Source organism: Protopterus annectens, chromosome 2.part0 (genome assembly GCF_019279795.1).
Source record: "Protopterus annectens isolate FY-2018-M chromosome 2.part0, PAN1.0, whole genome shotgun sequence".
Taxonomy (NCBI): domain Eukaryota; kingdom Metazoa; phylum Chordata; order Ceratodontiformes; family Protopteridae; genus Protopterus; species Protopterus annectens.
This window is the reverse complement of record NC_056728.1, coordinates 736,121,192-736,140,033: the sequence shown is the minus strand read 5'-3', so window position 1 is coordinate 736,140,033 and position 18,842 is coordinate 736,121,192. Positions and strand designations below refer to the sequence as shown.

General features: G+C 36.3%; 1 protein-coding gene across 3 annotated transcripts in view; it reads right to left on the bottom strand.

The window, feature by feature from the left end:
• Nucleotides 1–18,842, bottom strand: part of LOC122793216 (prostaglandin reductase 1-like) — a 401,739-nt gene that overhangs the window by 164,394 nt on the left and 218,503 nt on the right. For all 3 annotated transcript variants that reach the window (XM_044061055.1, XM_044061054.1, XM_044061053.1), the window contains exon 3: nt 10,991–11,036. In XM_044061055.1, the coding sequence (XP_043916990.1) occupies nt 10,991–11,036 (46 nt within the window). The remainder of the gene's footprint in view (nt 1–10,990; nt 11,037–18,842) is intronic.

The window sequence follows — 18,842 nt, the reverse complement described above, 5'->3', positions numbered from 1 at the left end:
ACCTTGTCATCACAATGAACAAAACATGCTGGAGGGATAGGTTCCTGACCTATAGACTCCCCAGACTCTGGAATAGACTGCCCATACATGTCAAGCAGAGTGCCTCTTTGGCCCTCTTCAAAAGGAACCTTGATGATTGGATGGGAGATAGGAAATTCACCCTGGGATTCACGTCAGTCATCCTGCTAGACAGGGGTCCAAGGAAGTAATTATTGTGTGAAGAAATAGCCAGGGAATTGTTTTGGCTAGGCTTGTATAGGCCCTAGGGCTGATAGCCTAGTACCAACTTATGAACCTATGAACCTATGGAAGTGCTTGTACGTGTACTTTTATACCTCAAAGCAGACTCAAAAAAATTTGTCCTTAGTTAGATGGCAAATGTTGGAGGTATGATGGGGAATAAAGAGGTACCTGGGAGCATATGTTTTCAGAGTGTAATGAGTTGACAGAAATTGAAAAATCCCTACATCCTACGCAAAAAACCCTAATTTTCTTGGGTGGCAAAAGCCAGGGTACCATTTGGCTATGCTTAAATAGGCCCTAGGGCGAATTGCCTGGTACCTACCTATGAACCTATGAACCTATGAGTACTCTTTCAGGAATACTGGGCAAGTCAATGAGTGTAACTAAGGAACTTATTTTTTTGAGTTGGGATACAGGATATGAATTGCTTAGACATAGTATTGCCTTGTTACGTTTAATTATGGTGGCTGCCAAAAGCAGTTACTATAAAATGGAAATCAAAGACTAAACCAACTGTACTTGAAGTAGTGAGTACTATAACAGAGTAGAAAAGGGTAGGAGCAAATTACACAGAAAAAATGGAACTTGTGGGAACAGTACATGCAGAAAAAATATTTTGGAGGACAAATGAAGTTTAAGAAAAGCCAGGAATTGAAACATTTATGTAATGCTGGATTAAGTATATTGTATAGAAGGGTATGTTTATTTATTTATTATTTATTGACATTTGTTTACACAAATATGTGATGTGCAGTGTTTGTAAATGTGAACTTGTTAATATGGTTTGTTTACTTTTATATAGATATTAAGGTTGCCTATGTCACAAGTGATAATTCAGTAAAGGTGCTTTTTTAAACAACTCTTAATTCCCGAAAACACTCATTTATGACAGAAAGAACTATACCAATCCAAAAATAATTAACATTGTTGTATGATATGAGGAGGTGCAACGTGCAAATGTTTTAACAAAACCTTTACGTAACAATGTTGTGCTCTGAAATATGCACAAACCATCGTCTTGGTCTATTTCTCCTTGACTCTCTGCTTAACTTGCTGGTCCTGTATACTTAATTCCTTAGCTGTTAAGACATTCAGAAGTGCAATTAATTCATCAAAGTCTGGAGGAATTGTGGACTTGCAGTTTTTAGTAATACTACAATCAGAAACAGGTTAACTAAGTTTAGTGAAGATTGTAGACTGGTGCACATAAGCCCAACAGAAATTCCACATGTATAATGTTCTCATGTACTTGTCACATAGTGCCACAAATATGCTATATTGGGTCTATATTAGAACATCGAAGTTTCAGAACTTCGAATGTTCTAATATCGACCCCTAATAAGCGAAAGCTGAAAATAGCAAAGTTTCACAAAACCAAATTCTTTCCTAGGGAAAGAATTTGGTTGTCCGTTCCTGTCGCTTCGCTATTTTCAGCACTGTGGTGGAAAGTTACGGGTCGGGTTCAGGTAAGTGTGTGATTGTGTGGACGTGAGGGTCAGGGCGGGTTAGGTGAGTTAGGGTTAGGGCGCAGGTTGGGTAAGTGTGCGAATGTGTGGACGTGAGGGTTAGGGTGGGGTAGGTGAGTTAGGGTTAGGGCACGGGTGAGGTGTGTGCGTGATAGTGACGGACCTCAGGGTTAGGGTTTGGATTAAGGTAAGTGGGTAGATAGTGGTGTATGTACAGTTTAGTGTAGGGTTAGATGTAAGATTTTAGGTGTATGTGTTTAGATTGCTGTTTGTTTGGTGTGTTTGTGTTGTGTGTATGTGTTTTGGAACAGCAAATGTTTTCCCTAGGAAAAAATTCACTGTTCTGAATTTTCGATGTTATCAGTTTTCGGTTACTAGGGGTCGATATTAGAATATTCGAAGTTCTGAAACTTCGATGTTCTAATATAGACCCACTATATTAAAGGTATTAAAGTTAAACAAGTAGGAACATCCATAAAAATATGAACCCAAACTCCAATGTCCTATGTTAAACATCTCCAGACTGCTAACCTGGAAACATTCTTGCTATCCCTGCAGGGATATAAACATATTTAAACTACTATCTCTATCAAAAAAACAAACAAACAAAAAAAACAAACAAACAAAAAAACTGAATTTATTGCATATCTTGACACTAATATCAATTTGGACCAATTCAGGCTGGAGACTGAGCTATTTAAGGCTCTTTCCCAGAGGACCTGTACTTACCCACTAATTTCTCAATGGGTGTGATTAAAATTTTGTGCAAAAGCTTATGGCTGCAGAGGGGCTGAGCCTCTCAGACCTGATCTCAACTAACCAAAACACACTTGTTGGCCAGTCCTGCTTGATAACCTTAGACAATTTATTCCCTATAAAATTATGAGAAAATATAGTGTAACATTCCAGAGCATGTGAGGAAGAATGGAATCTGTCCCTAAACTCCCCAAAGCGAGACGCTTCTATTTACCCTCAATTATTCCCAGAAAGTTAGACCTTAAAAGCAACTCATATGAAAAGTTAAGACCATATCCCAAGGTTACCAATACTGAGTATTTGTAATTGAAAAAACAAACAAAAAAAAAGTGAAATCCGATGCCATTCAAGCCATCACAGGAGAAAGGAAATACACCCCGGTGATCAAGTCAGTCAGTCACCCTGCTAGACAGCAGTCCAGGGAAGTAAATAGTGTGGGAAGAAATAGCAAAGGAATTGTTATGGCTAGGCTTGTATAGGCCCTGGGGCCGATAGCCTAGTACCAAACTATGAACCTATGAACCTATGAGTAGCAAGTCCAGACTTTTGGCGGATGATTCTAGTGAACTTGTCTGTTGTGCAGTAGTTCATTCAATACTTTAACAGGGTCATTTAAGAAACTTGTACCCCAAATCATTGATTTAGTAGGACTTATTAACGCTACAAATATTTTCAGTTGAGCTACAGCAGCACATGGTAAAAGTGGCTATCCTAGACCATCTTGTGAAGGCATAAACATAAGGTGCTTCCACTGAATTCTGTTTTTTTTACTTGCCACACAAACTAGTTGAGATACTAGTTAATCTTAGTCCAAAAGCACAATAATCGAAGCAGTGGAAACCACTAGGAAGCATATAAAATCAGATGGAGAATATATTATGCTATAGTTTGTATTCAATGATTACTATCTTAGTAAATGTATTTTTATCTATGGTATAAGTTGTGTCTTTTCCTAATATTTCAGTGTAAATGCTTTCTGTCAGTGGGCTTGTCATATGAAGGACCAAATATATCATTCTATATTCACTTTCTAAAGGAAACTCTGCCCTCAGTTGAGGTGAAGGGTTGTAATTTATTTTAATTGATTTTGTTTTGCCCACAGTATTCTTTACCAAACCTCTCCAGTCCCCTAAAAAGAAACTGTAGCTCTTTTTCTGAGCTATTAAGGTAAACTAGTAAGTCTTCCGTATATAAGGGCAAAATATGCTTCATTCCCAAAGAAGAAAACTTGTTAACTTCTCATTCCTTGAGCAAGCAGCCAGGGGCTTCATATATACTTCAAATAAGAAGTGGGGAAAGGGTAACCCCTTCTGATTCCCCTTGAAATTTGTATTGGCAGTGACAGGCTTTAATTTAGCTTTGGTCTTGCTATAAATCTCTTATAAAGCTGGGTAATCAAGTTTACAAGGTAGGGATCTTCATAGAAAGCAATGCCTCCAAGAGACAAGTTCCATGTTTCTGTATCAAAGGCTTTCTCAGCATCCAGACTTCCTACCAATAGCAATTGCTTAGCGGTGAAAGCATGCCATAAAATCCATGATGCCCTATTAAGGTGAGCAAAGTTCATTCTCCTTGAAAGAAGCACATTTGCTCCAAGTATATAATCCTGGGGAATGCACTAGCAAGACTATCTGTTAAAATTGTCATAAAAATGTTATAATCATACTTTAAAATGGATAATAGTCTGTAAGACACCACCCAGGAGGGATCCCTGCCTGGCTTATAGATTACCACAATAATAGCCTTCCTCCAAGATAAAGGAAAAGTGCCAGAAATCAGGATTTTGTTGGTCAAAGTCACAAACTATCAATAAAATCATCACCCCACTACTTGTAAACTTCAGCAGGAATGATGTTGCATCCTGGTATTTTTACAGGGTGACTGTTGACACCAAACTGTCTTCCATTTCCTGATCTAAAAGACTGAATGGTAATGGGAGAATATACTCCTAAGGAACTAGGTTTAAAGCACTGGGCTCTCTGTTGTCCACTTATATTTTCTGAAAATACTTTGTAAATACTCACAAAATATTAGACATATTTATTTATTTATTTTGTTTACCAGGGTAGTGCACTGATCAATTTTGATAAACTTCAGGCTCAGCCTGTGAGAAATACAGAGATGTAAGCAATAAATGACATTATTTTCATTTACTGGGTCATTAATGCAGGAAAGCTCTCTGTCATGGTTTGCTTGGCAAAAACAGCAACAAATATATATTAATTGCTGGTGGACTATATAGCTTGTCTGCCTTATAATAAATAAATAAATAAATACATTTTTGAAAAGGAGCTGGAATCTAAGAGTCAAAGTTTAAGAAGTCATATTAGACAGGTTCTGAAATTATTTTTAGTAGGGGTTGGACTACTTATCAAGTTAAAGGATTATTAAATCATGGAACAATGGAGAAGGATGAATGCCAGACATTGCAGCCACATTTACAGGTGTATTGATCTGCTCACAGTTTCATTATGTGATGATATCTTTGGTTTAAGAATAAGGTATCTTTGTATTCTCTTTAAAAGACTTTCCTCTTAAGTGGAATTGTATTTTGTAAAGCTAATACTTAGAAAAACTGTATTACAACTCTCTGAGGAATAAATTTAGCGTGTGATGAGCTCTTTTTAAAAATAAAGTAGGGATGAGGAGTTTTTTTTAACTGCCCTCAACCACTAATATAAGTATACTCAATGTGCAGTGCCCTTGTAGTCTAGAAGCCACACTGCTCACTGTGGAAATATTCTTCTACAAAGATGTGGTAGTCAAGAGGCACTGTTTGTTATGAAGGAAGAAGTACTATGAATGGTCATAATGCAAGTCTGGGTTGAGATGGTGCTAACATAAGCTCTTTTGTGGAAGAGAGCTACCAGCTCTACATGAACACATTTGGAATCCTGATGAAGGCGAGCTCCAAGTGAACCTAATAGTTTCTTCAGTGCTGAAGGCTAATGCAAGTGTCTTACTTTGGCTATCCTACATCTACTCACAGGCTTGGGTTTTATACTTCCATGTACTGACTTGGGCAAGTTGCTTTTCATTAGTTTTTTTTTTTTTTTTGACAGTCTGTGAAATCCCTATAATGGGTTCCTGCAAATGAACCACATCAGTAAACATGGAAGAAAACTCTTTTTCAGGATAGTTCCTTTTACTTAACAGCACTAGGCTTTTCTAAGATACTGTCTTTCTCACCTTTTTACAGACCTTAAAGTGTACCGTCACATTTTCTTTAGCAAATGCAAATAACACCTCTTAGTAATTGGAGTAATCTCCTTACCATATACCATATCCAATTGTACAGTATTTGTGGCATTTAGTGTATTATTTTCACAATTAATTTAATTCATAAGCACCTTCCCTTGAAAATTTTCTTGAAAGCGAAAACACCTGATATGACATCATGAAAGAGCATACTCACAATTCCTCACTCCTTGCATTAGTGAATAAGCTACCATTTCCCATGCTATATGTGTCAGTAAGGGAGTCTTACATCCTAATAAAACAAATTGTTAGCTATTTCTCACTGGTTGAACACCCATCCTTGAAACGTTAACACATCTGATGCTCTATTAGTGAAATCATAATCTAAATAAGTAGCTGTTTCTCTAAAGAAGTATGGAGTTTTGGTTACCCAGAATGCTTTCCATGTGTATGTAAAGTATTAGGAAATAAACTGTAACTAGAACTATTAATCAGCTACAGTAAATCAGCTTGCCAGTCTATAAAAGAAAAGCTACTGAGTAATATATGTTTTCTGACATTTAATTAAAAGAAATCTTCCTGTTGCAGGAGTTCCAATTGCCAGGAATATGGTTTGAAACAGACCTCTTGCAATTCAATTTTTGTGGTACTTCACACTTGTAAGTATTGTTGCAACCTATTATCTAAACTAAAATGTTTAGCACTGCCAATGCCAAGGCTGTTGAAAGTAAATCATTTGCTCTGTGAGTTCTGCATTGAGGATACTCTGGCACTGTTATACATACAAATCAATTACAATTTTCAGGTCACTGTGGAATGACCCTGCAAACCATTATGGCATGAGGAGGTTATAATATCACTGTGCAGCAGCCTCAGAACTATAATCTGCATGTTGTTTATTTCCCAACTGTTTTTGGGGCTACCAGGGTAACAGAGACAAGTTTTAAGTAATTCTAGAAGTAGGTAAGATACAGCACCAAAAAAATAATTTTATTGGGCAACAATTGCAGCCAGTGGATCAAAGTGGATTTGTTGGGGAGAATGCAGTATTAAATGATGTGAATGTGGATGGTGAAGGTTTTTAGGGACAGACTAATTTCCCCCACTGAGGCACTGAGAGTGGCTGAGAAATCAGCAACGAGGTCAGAACCAATTTGCTCAGCAGGCGAAGTTCCAACAACCACTGAGACCATACAGGAGGGGTGGTTCGAACAACAGGAGGAGCTGGGGATATCGGAATATGTTGATAGAACACAGTTGTGATTTGTTTGCAAAAGGTTTCACCTTCATTCCAAGTACGTCTATGGATGTGGCTAATACTTTAATCAATTTGAAACAATATGTTAGGAAACTTAATTTTTAAATTATGTTTTATAATGTGCATAGTGTTACTAACCCTTTAGCATTTCCTAGCACTTTTAATCCTCCATTACATCCCTCACTGGAACTGTTTGAAAAATTATGTGAGACTGACATACGGAATATTCATGTGTATAATTTACCAGCATTTAGTAATGTTAACCAGTCTGAAAGGATGAGTGTAAAAAGTTTGAGCTGTAATAGGTCCATCAGAATTATGAAGCCCAACAAAGGGGGAGGGCTTGTAATACTGGATAGGTGTAATTATGTTGCAAAAATTAGGGTGATTCTTACCGGCATAACTTATGAGCCCAGTTCATTGAATCAGTTAAATGGGGCTTATAGATTAGTTAGGGGTATATTGAATGATTTCTTTATTGAGGGTAGTATTTCATTGAGTGAACTTAACTATTTATCAATTCACTCCCCCATTATCACTACTGTTTTTGGGATTCCCAAATTGCATAAAAGCATTGAACAACCCCCTATGTGCCCAATAGTGGATGCTAGAGGTTCTATTACACATCCACTAGTGAAATGTCTTTATATTAAGTTGAAGGGTTATGTGATGGCAGAGCCCGTTATTTTTAAGGACTCATGGGCATTTTTGGATAAACTGGATCAAGCAGCATACAAGGATAAATACATTTTTATAACAGTCGACATAAAGGATTTATATTCGGTCTTCCCACAGAGACTTGGGGTGGAGTGGTTTTGTAACTACCTGCTTGCTAAAGAGGTCCCACAATTGGAGATTAATTTGTATGAACACCTGTTGGAAATGGTTTTGAGGAATAATTTTATCACTTTGAGAAGGGATTGTTTTTACAAAAGGAGGGTGTTGCAATGGGTTGAGCATGTGGGAGACTGAATGCTAATGTTGTAATGCTTCAGCGGGAGAAGCTATACTTGTTTGATTCTAGGTTTTCCAGTACAATATTTTTGGATGATTTATTTCTTTTATGGGAAGGCCCAAAAGATGAGATTGAATTATTTTTAGAATATATTGAAACAATACATTTTGTGAGGTTCACCCACTGTGTGAATGAGGACAGGATCTAATTTTTGGATGTTTTGCTTTGTAAGGATCAGGTTAATGGTAGGTTTATTTCTTCAGTATTTAGGAAAGAAACCTACTCAAACAGTTTTCTTCACTTTTCCAGTGCCCACCCATTTAAACAGAAGTGGGCTGGCCTAAAGGGACAATTTGTATGTGCAGCCAGAATGGTATCAACATTTGATTTATTTCTGGCTGAATATGATGTACTGAAGGGTATGTTTTTAAGGCATGGTTACTCCCCCAGGTTGGTTAACAAGCTTATGCTTGAAGTTGGGAATAAAAGGGAAAGGGGGTTCTATAAGCCTGTTCTGGGTAATGTTGTTTCCCAGGTGGGTGGCACAGGACCCCAAGGTACTCTGAACACTGGGGCCATGATTGGAAATATACTTTCTCTGGTAATCCTATATCATGGAATGGGGGCAGTGACTGTAACAGTGATATAAATAAATATAAAAGTGCCTTCATTTCTACAGTTAATAGCTCAAGTAGGAAAATACATGATGTCTTGATGAAGAACTGGCAGGTGCTGAAATATGACAGGGAGATTAGGGGTAAAATTAGTGATGGACCAGTTATTATTTACCAGAGGGGTAATAATTTAAAGGATTTGTTTGAGAAAAATATTGGGTCCGTTGTAGATGGATGGATGAAGAAATGTGTTTTTTGTTCCTATTGTTTGCACATTTTGGAGATGGGTGAAATTACAATTAATGGTAATAAATGTAAATGAGCTGGTACGTTTTTGTGTAATACAGAGAAAGTGGTATATTGTGCTTTGTGTATGTCTTACACATGTTTCTATATTAGGAAAACAGAAAGAAAATTTAGGAGCCATATTTATGAGCACTTGAGGGATATTAAAATTAAGGACACAAGTGCTCTGTCTAAACATTGTGCTGAATTTGAGAATCATATTTTTAAATTGTTTGTATTAGAAGCCCTTAAAGTTAGAAACAGAGGTGGGGCATGGCCTCTGTTAGTTGAAAAAAGAGAGAGTTGGTGTGGCAACTTAGGCTTAATGTGATGCATTGACCAGGTTTACATGGACAGGCTTCTTTAATCAGTGTTTTAAAATTTAAAGATTTGGTGAGGTGATTTTTTTTGGGCGGGGACTTGTTTTCTTTATATATGTGGATATATATATATATATATATATATATATATGTATATATATATATATATATATATATATATATATATATATATATGTATATATAGATAGATATATAAATATATATACATATATATTATATGTTGTTTACATAATATATATATATATATATATATATATATATATATATATAAAATATTATTTTCTTCATGGTGAAGAGATGAAAGTGCTAATCTTTTGTGTTAATAAATTTGCGGTTCTACTTGAAAGTAAAGTGTTACGGCTTGAGGGGTTTCTATTACCTGTTTACTGCAATTTGGTGTTTTATTGAGGCATTTCCACAGTCCAGTGTTTGTTTCAATAATTCTAGAAAATTCAAGAAATGACACAATACTCCTCTTAAGGAAGATGACTAAAAGTAAAACAGACTGACATCAAATGAAACATAAATGCTATTAGAGCTCTACAAAAATGAAACTGCAAGAGTGTTGCAATGGAACTGTAAAACCCATCTTGATAAAACAGCTTCACTTAAAAGACCCCCTATCACACATTATCAATCTATCCTAAAATGCACAAAAGAAAAGAATGAAAGTGGTGAACCAGTTCCGAACCAGTAAGAAGACCAGTAGCCAGTGCTGGAGAGGTATTGAAAGGACTACCTCTTGAGAGAGGCAAAACAAACGTCTGTATTCTGATAAAACACAATACATGCTGGAAGGAAAATGACTGTTTTAAGTCAACATGACTGAGGATGCTGTAGACTACCAAGAAATACAAGGAATCTTCTTATTATGAAGAGCATTACAAATGATCAAAGAAGTGCATTAGGTAGCACAGACATGCAACACAGAAATGCCACAATGTATCACAAAAATGCTACAAGTCCCAGAAACTAATGAGCTCATATTACAGTTACCCGGCCAGTGTTACCTGCTGCAACCAGGGTACACATGCATTCAAGCTGATACAGGTACAAGCAAAAATACCACAAGTAAAAACAGTACCAGAATGTTTTATTCATGAGGCAGGCCATCCTACGATCTCCATATGGTGAAACCCTTTACTTTTTTGAAGTCATTGCTCTTTAGAGAACGACTGATCATTGAGGGACATGAACAATCTGCTTTGCTCTTTTTCAGACATTGAAGGACATTATACTTTATGCATCAGCATATCACCCCTTTATAGAATAAGCAACTGCAAATGAACAAATTACTGTCTTGAGTGTTTATATTTGAATAACTATGATGCAAGCAATCTTGCATCAAAGAAACGACTATAAATTCACAGAAAACATACCTACCTGATAAGTAAGCAGTGCAGCTGCTGATACATGCAATTTGTGGATGTTTTATCAACTGTCACTTTCCCTCATATATGAAAATGTGAAGTAAGTTTAACTTTTCCCTGCTATTTTTAACACGTGGTCTAAAACACAGCAATAGTGGACTGGATCTTCAGCTTTTGGCAATTAGAATGCTCTGTTGTGATATGAAGTACAGTGAACAATTAATCCACAGTTTTAATCACATTTTACCAATACGGTACTATGACCCATAGCCCATTTAAATGGTCCACTCTTGCAATACCATGCCAATAAATCTTAAAACATCACAACTTCATTTACAACGTCTTTACCAAGAATAAAATACTCCATCAAGTAAACAGTAAGTGCATTGCACTCTATATTACTTTCCAATTAAAAATGGATTATGACATTTCTGAGTATGTATTCATAGCAGAGAATTAAACAAAAGTCAGAGAAGGTGCCCCAGAAAAACAACTGTTTCTTACCTCATATAGGGATCAACACTGAGATAGACAGCTTCCAGCAACACTTCTGTAACACAGAAATATAATTGTTGATGTTTGGTGCATTTACATTACAGCGGAATACTAAAAATAATGCTGCGACCCAGATTTAAAAGGATCGGACATGTTTACATCTGTTCTCAGTGTACATTTACTTTTATTTTTTATCCTGGTTTCCTACTTGCACTATTTTTACCAATTTAAGCATGGTACATAAAAAATAAACTCTTTCAGGGATGGATCTACTTTGTCTTCAATGTTTACCACAGTAGGAGTCAGGTACTTTAAATTCACTAAATTATGTTCACCCTCTCACAGTAAAGCATTGTATGCAATACAGCTCAAAAAATTTCCCAGAACAGAAGTTGACATATTCTGGATAATTTTGCACACACACACACACAAAAAAAAAGTCTCATTGAGACATAGTTTTAATTAAAAAAGGGTCTATGATTTTATTTCCTGCTATGTGTTGCTGGGTTATCTCTGATTCCTACAAATGATAGATGGTCAAAACAAAACAAAACAAAACATGCAGCTTTAATTGTGTCATAATTTAGAGAGAAGTCATTACAGAAAGAGCACCCTTGACCTCCGAGAAGAGAAAACTCAACACCACATTTTCATGCCCAAATGTTATCTTACTGTGTGCTGTGTACACCTACTATCCCAATTTACATTCCTGCCGTAAGAAAAATAAAGTTTTTTAATCCCTGACATTGCCTCTGCCCTGCATTTGTTTAATTAATGCAACAGAACATATTACTGAGTGTACATTGTACACTCACGTCTGGCAGACCTCCTCTACTGTGAGTTTAACTCACTTTTACTGGCTTGGTCCATTACAAGAATATATTTAAGATTTTCTATCTGCGACTAGTGCTACATCAGGTAACATCTACAGCTCTGCCTCCCATACAAACCCTGATGCTGAAACACATTGATATCACAAATAGCAGCCAGCAATCTAGCTGTATAAAATGCATTCCCTCTTATCAGCAAGAGATGTAATTATGTTGTTTCCCCTTCCGCAAGGTCTCTCAAAGCCTCATACATTCAGTCTTTCCAGTACAATATAGGGCATTCACACCAGGGACTGGTAATGTCAATGTTCAGCACATTGCGAACTTTAGAATCTCAGAGGTAAACAGAAATAACAGGACCAAAGAAATCTGACACAGGAGAAATTAGCACACTATTGATGCAGAACCCTGAAACAGAGAGAAGAGAAGCACCATGAGTGCTACAGACACACAACATTAGGGAAACTAGGCATGCCCATATCTACAGTGGTTACCCAAGGTATTCAGAGCAGTTAGCAAAATACATATAGTAGAGAGCAGTTGTGACTGCCGTGGGAGAATGGATACCATCTCTGTTATTAAGCATAAAATCTGAAATGCATTACTACAAACAGTCCTCATCTCATTTGGTAGGTCAGTCATGTCCAGCAAGTTAAACTGTAGTAATAGTGGGGTTTGGGTCATTAAGAAAACTGAAAGACATTACTGCAAGCAGTACTATTTGCATTTGTGGTTAACTCATTCTCTATAGTACAGCTCTTTTAAGTGTGTATGTTTAACTCCCAGTGGGTGTGGCTTGAGCCTTTAGAAAATGAAGTTGTCACTTTACAACTCTAACAAATACTCAATGACAGAGGTCAAATGTCAATACAATCATGTTTGTCATCATGTATGCTTCAAGATAAAATATTCTGATAAATTGTATGTAGCATGGTTTTGGAATTATTAATGTAAATATGACCAAGCAATATTTGATTCCTAGAGGTGCAGTAGGAGGTAACTAGAGAAATGCCTGGAGGTGCACTCGGCTGTAATGAGTTAAACAAAAATAGCCACTGTCTCCAGTATCACCGTTATTGATGGGTGCTGCATTTGTGTACTGTCTTGGACGCAAGTTGAAATGCATTAATATAGGCAATATGTTATCTATGTGGTCAAGTTAATATGTCCAATGCACCTAGTGTTGTTATTAACAGGGATGCTGTTTTAGTGCATCACTGTTGGAAACAAGCTGAAATATCTTACGTTTGCAGGATTTCTTTTACTTGGTCAAACAGAAATGTCCTTTGTACCCATTTTACCTGAGTTGTGTTATTTCCTAAAACAAGCTGAAATACATTGAAATACATTACCATGAGAAATACAACTTGCATTTGATCAGTCAAATGTGTAGTAACAATATTTAAATAGCAGAATTTAGAAATAAACTATTAGTGCCATCATGCAGTAATTGCAATATGAAAGCCTGAAGCTCAAATGCCCCTCATTATTTAATGACAGCAATACTCAAAGATTTGCCAGAAAACCACAGAGCTGAAGAAGAGACCAAAGATATGGCACATAATCAGGACAGCTAAAAAATACGCTGTGAGCTCCCTACCTCTTAGGGTAAAAATCATGGACACAGTCAAAAATAATGGAGTGTGGAAAAGGAACCAAAATCAGGGGTAGATTTTAAATATACTCTTCTATGTTTATAAATTATTTATTTATGCTTTGTTTTCCAGGTAAGATAGCTAGTTGATGGATCATTTTCAGCTACACCCTGGGCCACAGTGATAAGGGCAATAACAAATAATAAATGCAATTAAGTATACAAAGGAAAAAAAGTAATGCTGTCAAGGCATTTGACAAAAGTTTGCATGTATAGTACATAGGCAAAAAAGGACAGTTAATAAAACAGTAAAACCTTAAACAATATTTACAAAAATTCATAATTATGACTGCTTAAGTATACAGTGTAAATTTCATTATAAATGCAAAATTCTATGTAAGCAAGGCGCTGTATCATGGGACTGCAGTGCAGTATACCAGGAATCAGCTTATGGCTGTACAAAAAAAAGTAAAAATGTGGAGGAGAGATAATTATATGTGCACCACAGACTAAATCTGCAACTTTTGGAATGGAACCACCAGCACACAGAACTCGAGAACTGGAGAACCAGTGGACATTACAGTTTGGTACCAGAATGTTACGAGGGAATAAAAAGAATTGCAGACGAAGGGGAATCACATTGTAGGGAAACAAGAATCTGCCTTAAAATATCTAGGAATTGAGTTATGCAAGGATAATAATGAATTAGTCTCAACAAACTACAATAATATCATCAATACAATTAAAATCTCTGTGGAAAAGTAGAACAAAATAATATTAACATTTGATGATAGTCTACAGTTAATAAAAATGTTTTTACTACCCAAGATTCTGTATATAGCTTTGGCAATACAACTGTTACTAGAAAGGAATATACACAAAGAAATAAACTCATGCCTAATAAAATGTTTATGGTTTCCCAAAAGAAACAGAATAGCTTTAATATATCATATCAGACCACGGAAACAGGGAGGATTAAACTTTCCTGATATAGAAACATATATAAAAGCATCAATATCTAAAACAATCTCAGATTGGATAAGTCCAAATTATTCTGCAAATTGGAAAGAGTTACTAACTGTAATATCAATAAATGAATTTGATTTACAAAAAAAATTCAAATAACAGATAAAAACAATTCGCCATGGCACATATTATGTATTAGTATGCAATATAACATAACTAAGCCCACTAAAATTTGTATGATTAATTATTACATTGATTCATTTAGGAAAATTATTAATGCAAATATAGATTTAAAAATCTGGTTTGATCTTTTAACACCATTCATAGTTACAAAGCGCTATCCACATAAAATATACAGATAAATAATTCATTCCTAGGAACAGAAAGGATTTGTTTGTTGGTTTTAATGTATCAAAGAACTAAAAGTTCTGGATATGCAAACAATAGAAACAACACACAAAATTCTGCAACAAGATTGGCTAACTATGCAAAGCATTCTGACGTATTCCCAAGATTTATGCAGAATAATTAGTAATTCTTCATTTAAAGAAATACCTAAACTTACAAAATACCTATATGAAATCATATATATTGATTATGACATGCAAAATAGTATTTCAAAATTTTACAAGATATTGATAAATTATAAAACAACACCCAAATCCTCATATTGGAATTATATAACTGAAGAAATTAAATCAAATATTTTATCATCAATAAAACATAGGTCCTTTACACAATACTGGAAAGTTTTTAATTGGAAATGCTTGCACAGAGCATTCTTAACTTCAGCTAGAATTACTAAAATTAATTCTTCCACAAAGGGAATATGTTGGAGGTGTGAGCAAATACACAGTGCAGATTGAAATCACATTTTTTTTCGACTGTGTTAAAATTAAGCCATTTTGAAATGGTATTAATAACTTTTTACAAGCTTTATTTAATGACTTGTTTAACTTATCTAAAGCTCTAGTATTATTAAATGTGTACAAAGGTCCTCATTTGAATGAGTCAAATATGTATCTAGTTTGGACAATACTTGCAATCTCAAGGAAGTGTACAACAAGAAGATGGAATACAAACACAATACTGACTTTGGAAGACTTCTTCAGCCTACTGAAGACCACAGCATTGTTGGAAATTAAAAATTTAAGAATTAAGGATTCATCCTAAGCCATTTATTAACAATCCATGGAAAAAAAGTCTTACCATTGATTGACACTTTACAATAACTGAACAGATACACTCTGATAACTGAATTGTTATACCTATAAATAATTGTATATATTGAGCTCTGTTATAGCGTCAGGCTGGTGTAAATAGTGTACATAGTTGTTTAAGATGTCATATACAAATACTATGGAAATTATTTAACTGTATTTGAAAAGAATGTTACGAGAAACAGTTCAGAAATATTAAGCAAAAATCAGGGATGTTCTGCTTTCTGTGAAATCAAGGGGCAGCTTGTAGGTGCTTTTCAGAACAAACTGTTCAGTAAAAATATTATTCAACTAACTGTTCTCATATTGCTTTGTCCCACAAAGTGGTAAACTATTCCAGTGAGAGATGTGGAGATAGATATTATTGTCCTTGACGACCTGCTGTAATTTTCTGTCACCCTGTTTTAGAACTATGTTTCCAGCCAGTAGCACATGACCCCTTATTCTTAACAGTATATCTTCAAAGTATCCAAGCAGAAGAATAACCAATCAACACGGCTGAATCAAAAGTACCCATCATATTCCTCCGCCGCTAGAATTTATACATAATGCTGTGATTTCCGTGAGTTTTGATCATCAGGCACAGCCTTGCTCCTCTTCAGTTTTTGACTTTCTTTATAAAATTAGACCTAGGTACGGCTACAAAATTATGAGCAAAAATGACCTATGCTAATACAAAAACTTACTATCATTAGTTATATGGGAACTATGACCCTTTATACAAGGACATTGAGAAGGCATGTAGCTGAAACACTGGCATGTCCTTAAAGGGTCATTTGTATAGATCCCATGGGAGCCACTACAGGAGATTTAAGGTATTACTTAGCGAAAACACTAGCTGGACTGGGTCTTGCTTGCAGTTTTTACTGAATGGGTTAACTGTGTGGCCTGTTACCCCTTTGGTTTGATTAAATTGTATTTATGAAGTGCTTGACAGTGATGGCACAATTCTAATTCTTTATTTATGCAATACAGTGAATGGATATGTGCAAATACTGAAATGCCATTTTGCAGTGATTGTGTATTGACATATACTTTCTCATAAACTAGTGTTCTATTTGTGACATTATATTTGTATTCATTGTGCAACATTTCATTTGTATTCATTGTGCAACTCATATTTACCTTTTGGTGGACTTTGTGGTTTGCCTGTATCTGACCGGGTGTACTTTCCTACAATGAAAATTCACTTTTTTGAAATGGGAAAGTACATCCCCACTTAAGCGAAAGGGTACTTTAACGAAAGTGCAGTTTCGCTTAAGCTCACTAGACCGGACCTACCACACCACAATGGAGGACATTGAAAAACGGGCTATGTCCTCCACTGTGGTGCGACAGTCATGGACCTTAGGGTTAGGGCACAGGTCAAGGTAAGGAGATAGCCCTACTAACTATCCCCTTACTCTAACCCGTGCCCTAACCCTAAGGTCCGTGACTATCGCACCACAGTGGAGGACATAGCCCAGTTTGGAATGTCTCCACTGTGGTGCGATAATCACGGACCTTAGGGTTAGGGCACAGGTCAAGGTAAGGGGACAGCCTTACTAACTATCCCATTACCTTAACCGGTGCCCAAACCCTAATGTCCGTGACTGCTAGCCTGTTTGGTCTAGCGGGTTCGCGAAAGTGCACTTTCGTGAAAGTGCACTTTCGCGTTAGTGTAGGTGTACTTTTGAAGTTCGAAGTAGTGAACTTTTGTTCTTCAAACATACACCCATCTGAACAAAGTCCAGAGAACTCACTATATACTCTACTTAGAATTTGATAATACCAAAGCTTTAAAAGTTCTGCAGCCTGACACAATATAAAGTGTACAGTATGCTGCCAAGGCTATGATCAGAAATGGATCCATTAAGTCCCTGCTTACACAATTATTACAATTGTTGCTCTCTCTATGCTGGTTAAGTACTGAGATGGTGCAGTGGTGCAGTGGTAGCATTGTCGCCTCACAACAAGAGGTTCTCTGGTTTGATCCTTGGATGGAGTACCTTCTGTGTGGAATCTGCATGTCCTCCCTGCATTCGTGTGGGTTTCTTCTGGGTACTCTGGTTTTCTCCCACATTACAAAGACACGCAGCTGGAGTGCTTCTCCCTGGGCCTCCACTTAAAATTGGCTATGTTTCAAGTTGGACTTTCCTGCTAAATGAATGTTAATAAATAATAATACTGAAGGCAAAAATATCACATTGTAGACATTATCTCACCCCTGTTGTTTGTTAATTTCTCCATCACCCTCTATTGTGGTCATCTCAGTTTCTGGCAAACAGACCCTATTTATAAATGGTGAAAAAAACCATGCATTTCAGGGAAAATGTGTGCTCTCAAAGACTTTGAAAGGGTCTAACAGTGGATATTGCAGAAAGGTATGCCAGATTAGGAGCACTGGTGTTGCTGTTGTGTCAGATAACATCACGGTTCAATATTTACAGAAATGTGTAATTATTAATGCTTAAGTATACAATACAACACTTTAGAGCAATATGCTTGTTAAGTTAGTTGTTTCAAGGGAAGCAGAGCTGCGCAGTGAGTGTGTAGCAGCAATCTGTTTAGAAACAGTATCTAATCTGCATGCTACTCAAAAGTTTTGCTCACAATACAGCAACTCTACTGGACAGGATAACAGCTGACAATCATCTGATCATCATGTTACCACTATAGTCAGGAAATTCTTCTATTTGGTTCAGTTAATTTCTAAGGGAATATCTTCAAGATCTAAAGAGGCCATCTTACTGCTGTACTCCTCCCTTATCAGACCCGTCACTGAATAGAAGGGTCCAGTAATTTTCAATGAAAAAATGTAAAGACCTTAAATCCATCAACTATCCTGATAGATTACCACAGATCTCTTTATACTCACTAGCCTTCTGGCTGTCTTGAGGTGATCTGTGTCTTGCTTTTTGAGCCATGAAAGACCCAATCTTATTTGACCTCTATTTACTTTGGAAAACATATACCATACTAGAGACTTAAATTTGTGCCAAGAAATAAACAAGTCTTGCTGGACAGATAGGTACTTAACTCCATGTATTCCCAGCCTATGGAATAAGTCTGCACTACAGGTCAAGAAGACTACTAGCCTGCCTGCCTTTAAGGCCAGTCCTCCTGATTGGATGAGCAGATGTAAATTCTCACTGGGGTTATCATGTATGGCCCTGCTTGATTTGAGAGGTGGGCACTATTAAGAACTTGTAAAGGGTGGCAAGAATGTTTAAGCATGTTTATTTAAAGGAATCTATGGCCAGGCCACTTAT